A 12,401-nucleotide genomic window follows, 5' to 3' on the forward strand; every position below is an offset into this window, starting at 1 on the left:
ATTTAAATAACATTTATTACAAAGATTATAATAAACTTTTTTTTTTAATGAATACACTCATGGGCGGCACGGTGGTGTAGTGGTTAGCGCTGTCGCCTCACAGCAAGAAGGTCCTGGGTTCGAGCCCCGTGGCCGGCGAGGGCCTTTCTGTGTGGAGTTTGCATGTTCTCCCCGTGTCCGTGTGGGTTTCCTCCGGGTGCTCCGGTTTCCCCCACAGTCCAAAGACATGCAGGTTAGGTTAACTGGTGAATCTAAATTGACCGTAGGTGTGAATGTGAGTGTGAATGGTTGTCTGTGTCTATGTGTCAGCCCTGTGATGACCTGGCGACTTGTCCAGGGTGTACCCCGCCTTTCGCCCGTAGTCAGCTGGGATAGGCTCCAGCTTGCCTGCGACCCTGTAGAAGGATAAAGCGGCTACAGATAATGAGATGAGATGAGATGAATGAATACACTCATTTGTGTAATTACATTTTATTGGATACCAGCTGCTGTGATGAGAAACAGGATCAGCCAGTTGGGATGATGTATCTTTTCTGTTTCTCTTTGAAAGCTACTAGCCAGGTAACTAAAATATAAAGGCTATAAGAAATACAGAGGTGAGAGCCAGTGAAGAACTCCAGCCTGCTGTTATTATTATTTTTATTATTATTATTATGTTATTATTATTTATTGTATGGTAAAGGTAGTTTATAGCTATATTGTAAATATGGGAAGCTGGTTTGCTGGTAGACTGTGCCTTAAGTGATTAGATAACAAATTGGTTTAATCACTGCTGTCCGATATCCACCTGAAATGCCCGAGCGCATCACACTTACCACAATACATTTACAGAACAGGAAAGCTATTGTGATTTTATGATGTACATTTCCTCATCCTACCTAAATTAGTTTCTGGTCACACACTGACAGAACAATAAACATCATACTTTCTAAATCATTTTATCAACGTGAGTGTGAATTACATCAAGAGTAGTGCACATGCATTGACTAGAAAACAATGGCTCCTGAAACAGTCGTTGTATACAGTTTCTTCACAGCTAGTGAGGTAAACAGACACAGGTACATCTCTGTAGAGATTTTTTTCATGTTGTCAGACACTTATAATAACCTTATGAGCCTGTCAGTGGTGAAAAGATGTGGTTTAGATTGACATGGAGGATTACCACATACAGGCTTGTAGTACTCGAGTCCGACTTGTGCCCTAATTTTAAGGACTCGTGACTTGACTTGGATTTGAGCACTGATGACTCGAACTTGGACTCAGACTCATGCATTAACTGCATTTGGACTCGTAAATTGGAGACGAGGACTCTGATTTTTTTTTCTTTATTTTTTCTAACATGCCATAATAATTTGGCATAAGATATTTATATCTACGTTAATTTTTATACTAATTTCATGCAAGAGAATGCACATTCACCTGTTCATGTGTCATGTTCAGGAACAAACTAACATTAATGGCGCCAAAATGCCTGGAGAAAATGCCCCATGTCTACTTTGCTTATACAGAATGTCTGGTTTGCTTATACAGACTATTGTGATTTTATGATGTACATTTCCTCATCCTACCTAAATTAGTTTCTGGTCACACACTGCCAGAACAATAAACAACATACTTTCTAAATAATTTTATCAACGTGAGTGCAGTGGGAAAAAATGCACTGCTATGTGTTCCATTTGTAGAAGAACTATCGAGGAGACGACGGGGACAACCTTTGGCAAGACTCCACCCAGAGAAGTAAGTGACACACTATGTTCATTGTTCTGTTGATAGCGGGGCTTGCTTGCTAACCGATGAACTAGCTAGTGTTAACCCTCTCTCATGTTATTTGCCCTGTTGATAGCGGGGCTTGTGTCGGACTCAACTCGGCTCAGTAGTGGACTCAACTTGGACTTGACTTGAAATTTTCTTTAATGACTTGGACTTGAACACTGGGGACTTGAGACTGGACTCGGACTCGAGGTTTAGTGACTTGACTACAACACTGATGCCATAGGATTACATTGTACAGCCGTTTTGCGGTTGCTGGTTATAGCGTTCTAATTCAATTTAGACCGATTTGACTCGTTTGTGTCCCTAGTAAATATTTAGACCCAAAGAGATAGAAAAATTGGGCCCAGGTTAAAAAATCCTGATATTTTCATTTAGTCTGCATGTTAGCACTATTTGATGCGACTCCACACACTGTACAATGTTTCACACTCTGCTCCCGATGTACTCGGATTTCTAGAGAGTGTGAAAACATTCAGCAGTAGAGTACTATTGACTGTTTCAGTATGATTTTTCCAAGTTCACGTGAGCCAGATTTGGCCTTTTGTTTGACACATGGGGTCTACAGTATCCAGGTGAGTAAGGGACTTCACCAAGAAAGTGCAATCTTTAGGTAGGCAAATTAGGTGAAAATTCAAATTCAATCCAAATTACTTGAAATTGGTCTCGTTGAATTCAGAATTGAATGCAGAACAACATACCTTTTACAGAATTAAAATATGTTGTCCTTGTGGTGCAAGTCTTGATCCATTCATTTCATGTAGTGCACAAGCACATCATCAGAGGAAGTCAGTGAGCCCATGTCAAAAACAGTATTAGAACTGAAAGGAACGTGTCACAAACATTACACAGTCTTGACGTGCATGCAAATGCACAGCAGGCATAAGATAATACACACAAGAGTGACAGAAAGGAGTGAGGTAGGTGGAACAGTCGATATGTAAGCTCACAGAGTGACATGTTTCTGCATTGTCTCAGTGTACACATTGTCAAGACTACATTACTAATATACTGAAAGGTTGGTACATTATCAGGGCATGACCCCAAACCATATACAAAACCTACTAACTAATTACAATGAAACTGGTCTATGGATAGACTAATTATCCAATCTGGTTCCGAACAGACTCAGAAACGCGTCCTGGCTTCTTCTAATGTGTTGAGTAATGTAAGGCTGACTTTCCAGTACACTGCAGCAGCTTTGCATGTTAGCCGAGTCCAACAGCGAGTGAGATGATGAGGATGAGCAGACAAAATGCCACACACACCCCTAACAGGATCAACTTCTGTGAAAATGACAGAAAGAGATGGATTTAGGTGTCCTTATGGAACTATATTTTGGATATATATATTCTATCCACATTCACTGGATATGAGTAATCGCATGCTCTGATTGGCTATTCTACTACAAGGATATCACCTCATACCATGAGGATGGGGGGGGGGGGGGGGGATAACCAAAATATAAACTAAAACAACACGGTGTTGCACACTGACAGTAATCTGTCAAATTTAACTCTCCCTAAAACCTTCAAAGAAGTGTCAAAACTAACTAAACCAAAGCTTAAAGAAATCTGCAAAGCCTTTTCTGTGGACTTCGAGAAATCAATCAGTAAAAAAAATGTGCTTGTAAATATCATATCGAACGCTTTGAACATCTCTCCTTCAAGTGACCGATAGCAGCCTTCTTCGTTGGTCAACCTGGGTGCTCCAACAATTACTGACCTGCAGAAGTTAAAAGATTGGCAGAAAAGCTGAGAAAGATCGACAGTGACTGTAGAAGAATCCACAGTGAAATCATTTTTGCTGGGTGTTGGTTACGACAAGAAAGCCGTAAGAAAATACAAAACGCTTCGTGCATGGGAACACAAGCAAGGAATTCACTCAGTCAAGTAAGTACTGTACAGTACCTTCCAAAAGTATTCATCCCCCTTGGTGTTTGTCCTGTTTTGTTGCATTACAACCTGGAATTAAAATGGATTTTTGGGGGGTTAGCACCATTTGATTTACGGGTACACAACATGCCTATCACTTCAAAAGGTGCACATTGTTTGTTTGTTTTTTAAATTGTGACACAAACAATAATTAAGATAAAAAAACAAATCTGGAGTGTGAATAAGTACCCCCCCCCCGAAAAAAAACAAAAGTCAATACTTTATAGAGCCACCTTTTGCTACAATTATATATTAATTACAAGAAAAGGCTACATCGGGGGCAGAGCCTTTTCTTACAAAGCCCCACAGTTATGGAACAGCCTTCCAAGTATTCAGGAATCAGACACAGTCTCAGCGTTTAAGTCTAGGCTGAAAACATATCTGTTTAGTTAAGCCTTTTGTTAATAGTGTTTATGAGGGAAAGGAGTAGATCTGGAGGGTCCTCAGACATAGGGCATTTTGGTAAACTGGGATGTATGGATGCTGTCAGTCCCCCACTCGCTTGCTCACTCAAGTTTGTTGACTGTGTAGTGGCTGCTGCTTATGTCGTGGGGTGCCCTCATGCCTGGGTTACCTTCTGGCTCTCCCCTTTTAGTTATGCTGTCATAGTTAGTTTTGCTGGAGTCCCTGCTTGCATTCAGCGCAAAATGGATACCATTCTTACTCATCAGGTGACATTGGGCATACAGTGGTGAACCCTTTAGAATTTTCTATTTTTCTGCATAAATATGACCTAAAACATCATCATATTTTCATACAAGTCCTAAAAGTAGATAAAGAGAACCCAATTAAACAAATGAGACAAAAATATTATACTTGGTCATTTATTTATTGAGGAAAATGATCCAATATTACATATCTGTGAGTGGCAAAAGTATGTGAACCTCTAGGATTAGCAGTTAATTTGAAGGTGAAATTAGAGTCAGGTATTTTCAATCAATGGGATGACAATCAGGTGTGAGTGGGCACCCTGTTTTATTTAAAGAACAGGGATCTATCAAAGTCTGATCTTCACAACACATTTGTGGAAGAGTATCATGGCACAAAAAAAGATTTATGGGGACCTCAGAAAAACCATTGTTGTTGCTCATCAGACTGGAAAAGGTTACAAAATCATCTCTATAGAGAGTCTGGACTCCACCAATCCACAGTCAGACAGATTGTGTACAAATGGAGGAAATTCAAGACCATTGTTACCCTCCCCAGGAGTGGTCGACCAACAAAGATCACTCCAAGAGCAAGGCGTGTAATAGTCAGCGAGGTCACAAAGGACCCCAGGGTAACTTCTAAGCAACTGAAGGCCTCTCTCACATTGGCTAATGTTAATGTTCATGAGTCCACCATCAGAACACTGAACAACAATGGTGTGTATGGCAGGATTGCAAGGAGAAAGCCACTGCTCTCCAAAAAGAACATTGCTGCTCGTCTGCAGTTTGCTAAAGATCACGTGGACAAGCCAGAAGGCTATTGGAAAAATGTTTTGTGGACGGATGCGAACAAAATAGAACTTTTGGGTTTAAATGAGAAGTGTTATGTTTGGAGAAAGGAAAACACTGCATTCCAGCATAAGAACCTTATCCCATCTGTGAAACATGGTGGTGGTAGTATCATGGTTTGGACCCATTTTGCTGCATCTGGGCCAGGACAGCTTGCCATCATTGATGTAACAATGAATTCTGAATTATACCAGAGAATTCTAAAGGAAAATGTCAGGACATCTGTCCATGAACTGAATCTCAAGAGAAGGTGGGTCATGCGGCAAGACAACAACCCTAAGCACACAAGTCGTTCTACCAAAGAATGGTTAAAGAAGAATAAAGTTAATGTTTTGGAATGGCCAAGTCAAAGTCCTGACCTTAATCCAATTGAAATGTTGTGGAAGGACCTGAAGTGTACAGTTCATGTGAGGAAACCCACCAGCATCCTAGAGTTGAAGCTGTTCTGTACAGAGGAATGGGCTAAAATTCCTTCAAGTCGGTGTGCAGGACTGATCAACACTGACAGGAAACGTTTAGTTGCAGTTATTGCTGCACAAGGGGGTCACACCAGATACTGAAAGCAAAGGTTCACATACTTTTGCCACTCACAGATATGTAATATTGGATCATTTTCCTCAATAATTAAATGACCAAGTATAATATTTTTGTCTCATTTGTTTAAGTGGGTTCTCTTTATCTACTTTTAGGATTTGTGTGAAAATCTGATGTTTTAGGTCATATTTATGCAGAAATATAGAAAATTCTAAAGGGTTCACAAACTTTCAAGCACCACTGTACCCAACAACCTGTTTTCTCTCTCTTCCCCCCGTCCCTCTGAGTTACATGTCAATCCTGAGATCGAGATGCTGACCTCCTCTGCTTCTCGGGCCTGCCTGATCCACCCTGATGCCCTATGTCTGGTTGGAGTGTTGTTGCATTGCTCCTGTGGAGGATGGCCCCATATGGACAGTTGAAAGTCACACTTGGAAGATGCTCTGGACACTTACAGTCATGCTTTTATAGCTGAGGACTACACTTGACTTTAGGACTGCAGTTTTCATGAACACTTTTGCACTCAAGTCTCCATCAATGAAGAGTTATAACATCAACGAAACTGACTTCATGTTAAAACTCTTAAAAATGTTATAATCACGTTGTCTGTTATCACCCAAATGAGGATGGGTTCCCTTTTGAGTCTGGTTCCTCTCGAGGTTTCTTCCTCATGTTGTTTGAGGGAGTTTTTCCTTGCCACTGTCACCACAAGCTTGCTCATTGGGGATAGATTAGGGATAAAATTAGCTCATGTTTAAAGTCATTTAAATTCTGTAAAACTGCTTTGCGACAATGTCTATTGTTAAAAGCACTACAAAAATAAACTTGACTTGACAATTACAGCTGCAAGTCTCTTGGGGTATGTCCCTATTAGCTTAGCACATCTAGCCACTGAGATTTTTGCCCACTCCTCAAGGCAAAACTGCTCCAACTCCTTCAAGTTAGATGGGTTGCATTGGTGTACCTCAATCTTCAAGTTATGCCACAGATTCTTATTTGGATTGAGGTCTGGGCTTTGACTAGGCCATTCCAAGACATTTAAATGTTTCCCTTTAAACTACTCCAATGTAGCTTTAGCAGTATGTTTAGGGTCATTGTCCTGCTAGACCGTGAACCTTCGTCCCAGTCTCAAACCTCTGACTGACTCAAACAGGTTTTCCTCCAGAATTGCCCTGTATTTAGTGCCGTCCATCTTTCCTTCAATCCTGACCAGCTTTCCTGTCCCTGCAGATGAAAAACATCCCCACAGCACGATGCTGCTACCACCATGCTTCATTGTAGGGATGGTGTTCTCAGGGTGTTGGGTTTGCATCACATATGGCATTTCCCATGATGGCCAAAAAGTTCAAGTTTTGTCTCATTTGACCAGAGAATCTTCTTTCATGTGTTTGGGGAGTCTGCCACATACTGTTGGGCAAATGTGTGATTTTTTTTTTAAGCAATGACTTTTTTTTCTGGCCACGCTTCCATAAAGCCCCACTCTGTGGAGTGTATGGCTTAAAGTGACCTTGTGGACAGATACTCCCACCTCCACTACGGATCTTTGCAGCTCCCTCAGCGTCATCATTGGTGTCTTTGTTGCATCTCTGATTAATGCCCTCCTTGCCCGGTCTGTGAGTTTTGCTGGGCGGCCTTCTCTTGTCAGGTTTGTAGTGGTGCCATATTCTTTCCATTTTGCTATAATGGATTTAATGGTGCTCCCTGGGATATTCAAAGTTTGGGATATTTTTTTATGACCCAACCCTGAGCTATACTTCTCCACAACTTTGTCTCTGACCTGTTTGGAGTGCTCCTTGGTTTTCATGCTGCTTGCTTAGTAATGTAGCTCTTATTTAGGGGTTTCATATGAAAGGAAGTGAATATTTATGCACACTCCAGATTTCTGTTTTTTTCATCTTAATTATTGTTTGTGTCACAATAAAAAAAATAATAATGTGCACCTTTAAAGTTGTCCTTTTCAGTTCTTTGACTTGTCCTTGTTTTTTGCACTTTTTATGACTAATCACAAAGACAGAAGGGTTGGAGGCTTCATGACTTGGATCATCAGATCCACCACTGAAGTGTGTAGAACACAGTCATATGTTATTTATCAGTGTAAATTTTGATGGCAAATTCTGTCTAAGCATGCTTTTTGATGCTTAGCCTCTTTAGGTATTCTATAAAACTTTAAATCAGTAAAAGTCGTTTTTCCCCATGTGAATTCGAAGAAATTACGGAGGTTATCTGATTTAATAAACAAATATGGCACCTGGTTACCCTCCAAGGTGCAAAGCACTATGGGTACATGAAAGTACTCAATAGTCTTCCCCACCCACCCCATAATATCTCCTCCTGTTCCACACTCCAGCCCAGTCGGTGGCAGTAATGCACCTGACGACACAGTGGTGTAAGTGGTTAGCACGATCGCCTCACAGCAAGAAGGTTCCACGTTTGAACCCAGTGGCCGGCGAGGGCCTTTCTGTGTGGAGTTTGCATGTTCTCCCCGTGTCTGCGTGGGTTTTCTCCGGGTGCTCCGGTTTCCCCCACAGTTCAAAGACATGAGGTTAGGTTAATATGGGATGGCCTTGGGCTGAGGTGCCCTTGAGCGAGGCACCTAACTCCCAACTGCTCCCCGGGTGCTGTTAGCATGGCTGCCCACTGCTCTGGGTATGCGTGTGTGCTCATTGCTCACGTGTGTGTGCATGTGTGTGTTCACTGCTTCAGATGGGTTAAATGCAGAGAGGAAATTTCACAAGTGTGTGATGAATAAAGTTGTGCTTTCTTTCTTTTTCAGCTGGTTTGCCAACCACCACAAAAAAAACCTAAAGAAGAAGAAAATGGTGGAGCGTGTTGCTGAACCAACCGAGGACAAAATAAAAACTCTACTCAAAAATAAAACCCTCAAAAATACAAAAAAAGCAACAAAATATGGAATGAAAGTATTTAATGGTAAGAATGTATCTTTTTTATTTTTCAAGAATTATGATAGCATTTTTCACAAATTGCTCCTGTCATTTCGCCAGTTTGTTTACATTCTAAGCAGAAATGATTTTGTCAGACGTTTTGTATAAAGTTATTTATCAAATTTGCAAAAAATAAAAATGCTCCATTTCTCAAAATCCAGTGAATGTGGACAGAATAAAACAGTTATTCCACTCAATCTCATTGTACATGGCCCATAGCCAACTCGGTGCTACACGCCTCGTCGTTTATCAGGTCATGTACAACTTGATTTCATGGAATAACAAATATAGGCTCCTTGAAAGTTGGAAAAAGGACAGTCTTGGCTTCAGACACTCAGTCTGCGATCCACTTAGCTGGATACAAGCTTCATAACCCTTCAACCTGCCATCTGACTAGTTCCTGACACTTTCATATACTGAAAACTTTTCAGAGACAAAAAAAAAATTCATGGCATCATGTCAAGTTATTCCAGGTTTGTTAGAAAAGATACAAGATTCATGTTCGGTCATTTGCAGTGTCAGTAAATCAGCCACTTCCTGTTAAACTGTTAATGTAGGCGGTTCTTAGCTTACAGTATGTAGTTAAGAATACTCAACTTCATTAATGACCTGCAAATGTACTTTTGTGGTTTCTCTTGTATTCTGTTTATATTTGGTGAAGAAGCGGCTGCTAAGTTTATAAAGGGGAAAAATCAGAAATATAATTGTATCAATATATACGGTACATGTCATCATATCTTGACTAAAAAATGCAGTAAGCCTTTCTTTGGGTTTATTTGGCTTTATTTTGGCTCCTTGAACACCTCACTCATTTTTGTCTCTGTCTGAAATTGACAAGCATGAGCATAAATCAAAGCGATATGAGATGGAAGGATGAACAGAAGCACGGACACAATGGTCATGATGGCTGTCTGACTCACCCTCCGTGCTTTGCTCTGGTACTTTACTGCCTTCTTGGTGTCTGACACGGCCCTTTCCACGTAATCCACTGCGTGTTCCACGTTATACTCTATACGGTCAATCATTTCTCCCTGACCATGCACACGGAGTATTGCGAGCAGGGCAGGGGGGAAGGAAGCAAGGAAGAAGGAAGAAAAGGACAGGAAAAAAGAGAATAGTGGTTTTAGAGAGCAGCTGTGGACTGATTAAGATGTTACTCACCACCTTGCTTGTTTTTTGCACTTTAACAGCTGCTTTAGAGTCTTCTTTGGCTTTTTCCACATATTCCTGGGCATTACGCACATTCCATTCAATGTTGTTCATGAGCCCACCCTGTTGGACGATAAGAAGATGGTGAGAAACAGAAATGGAAAATGAGGTGCGTATAAAACAAATAAATCCATGTTACTGAATATTTGGTAATGCATTCAACATATTCTACATTCTACATATGAATCATTAACAAAGTAACTAACACTTGTATGGCTTGATTTTTTTTTAAATAAACCAAATAAATGCCTGCATTAATCAATATTCATTCCAACAATAAGTAAAATTAAGCCAACATAAATAAAAAGATGATTGTTGGCATGGTGAAGGTTTCTGGAAAGGAAGGAAAGGTTTATATAACATGTTACATTTATTTAACATGATGGAGGAAGGAGCCTCCAGTGTTAGCACTCTGCTTTCCACCATGTTAATGACATGGTGCTAATGACAGAGGACTTTGCACTTTCCACTTCCTCATGAATATGACAAGATGCTATTATTTTCTTTTTCTTATTAACTCCATGAAAGAAGAAAATGAGAGGTCAGACAGGGAATGACGTTCTACAATGTTAATTATTATACATAGCGGGCACTTTTTCCATGGAATAAAAACGTGTTCTATTCCCTTCTAGCTGGTTTCATTCATTTGGTTTGACAGTATGCAATATTGTTAGCATGTCACTTGTCATACATGTAGGATATCGCTCTACCAAATGGAGAATGAGCATGCAATATTGTTATAATATTACACGTTGTCAAGACAACACGACGTCACACATCGGAGCTGATGCGAATGTCCAATGAGAAAGACGCGTTGAACATCCAAAAGGCTACCAAAACTAGATATTCTTCATGCATTTATTTACAAGAGAGAAACATACCAATGGACATCGAAAAGCTGGAAAAGAGACACGGTGAAGATGTAAAACTTCTGCACTAGCAAGGGACTGTGACAATTTGTAAACCAACATGGCTGCAAAGTTTACTTAGTTAAATACAGAAGATTTTGAGAGAATTTTGGCTGCCAGGTCACTCCGTTGTGTGTAGTTGTTGATGTTGATTTTAAAAGTAACTAAATAAATTACACAGAGAAATGAATACTTAAGTATGAGTGAAAAATACTGTAGCAAGCGTGTGTGGAAGAAGAGTCTGGAGACAGAAATATTAGTTTCTCGGTCATTAACCTGTGCTACTTGCTCTCAATAGATATGACTGGCTTGAATACTTTATTAGCATTCACTAACACTAATGCTGAACACTACACCGGCTGGAAGGTGACTTCACTGCTGCGCTGACAGCGCCGACTCGTGGGTAAGCTCACGTTGGCCTTCGAGAATGGTGATATGCTGATATGTATAGAGTGTGTATGTATACTACTACTACTACTAATAATAATAATAATAATAATAATAATAATAATAATAATAATATTGGTTGGCTTTTTTTCATGGTATATCAGATATATTCCATTCAGCTAGCATGATACTGAACTCGTCTTTGACTTGTTCACAGGATCATACTACATGGAATGGAATACATCTGATATACCACTCAACACCAGCAAATATTATTTAAATGTAACACTCATTGTTGTAGTCAAGTCACTAAACCTCAAGTCCGAGTCCAGTCTCGAGTCCTTGATATTCAAGTCTGCGTCATTAAAGAAAATTTCGAGTCGAGTCCGAGAACAAGACTCTATCCGCACCATTTGATGGTGGCTGTTGCCGCCTTTATGTGTAACCATGTCTGCTACTGTGTTGGACTAACGTTACTGCTTGACTGCCCCATTTTAGTTAATAGGCTACAGATAAAAAGCTTGTTCATCGCTCAGCAAGCCCCACCCACTCTCAAGAGGGCAAATAACGTGAGAGACGGTTAACACTAGCTAGTTCATCGATCAGCAAGCAAACCCCACTATCAACAGAGCAATGAACATAACGTGTTACTTCCTTCTTTGGGTGAAGTCTTGCCAAATGACGATTGAAGTTTGAGGTTGTCCCCATCGTCTCCTCGATAATTCTTCTACATATGGAACACATAGCAGTGCATTTTTTTCCCACTGCACGAAAAGTCTGTATAACGAAAGCAGACAATCCTAGGGGCGTTCTCTCCAGGCATTTTAGTTAATGTTAGTTTATTCCTGAACATGATGTATGAATGTGAATTCTCTTGCATGAAATTAATATAAAAAGTAATGTAGATATAAATATTTTATGGCAAATTATTATGGCATGTTACAAAATATAAAGAAAAAAATCCAAGTTCTTGTCTCCAATTTACGAGTCCGAATGCAGTTAATGCACGAGTCTGAGTCCAAGTCAAGTTATGAGTCCTTAAAATTAGGGCACGAGTCGGACTCGAGTACTACAAGCCTGGTACCACTTAAATGAGTTAAGTATTATGATATGTCTTTCATTAACAAAGTATACCTTTGAATCTTTGCCAAAATACAAAGTATTTTATTATAAGAGGAATAAAACACTTCAGGAAGTACTATTATTGTGAAACAATCAACT

General features: G+C 40.0%; 1 protein-coding gene across 1 annotated transcript in view; it reads right to left on the reverse strand.

Annotated features, from left to right (window-relative positions):
- Nucleotides 1–2,978: 2,978 nt before the first annotated feature.
- LOC132871269 (syntaxin-1A-like) overlaps nt 2,979–12,401 on the reverse strand; it is a 422,244-nt gene continuing 412,821 nt past the window's right edge. Inside the window, exons 9-10 of the mRNA XM_060905390.1 lie at nt 9,597–9,707; nt 2,979–3,056 (exon numbers count right to left, since the gene is read on the reverse strand). Of these exons, the coding sequence (XP_060761373.1) occupies nt 2,979–3,056; nt 9,597–9,707 (189 nt within the window). The remainder of the gene's footprint in view (nt 3,057–9,596; nt 9,708–12,401) is intronic.

The sequence above is a fragment of the Neoarius graeffei genome, chromosome 23 (genome assembly GCF_027579695.1).
Source record: "Neoarius graeffei isolate fNeoGra1 chromosome 23, fNeoGra1.pri, whole genome shotgun sequence".
Classification (NCBI taxonomy): Eukaryota; Metazoa; Chordata; class Actinopteri; order Siluriformes; family Ariidae; genus Neoarius; species Neoarius graeffei.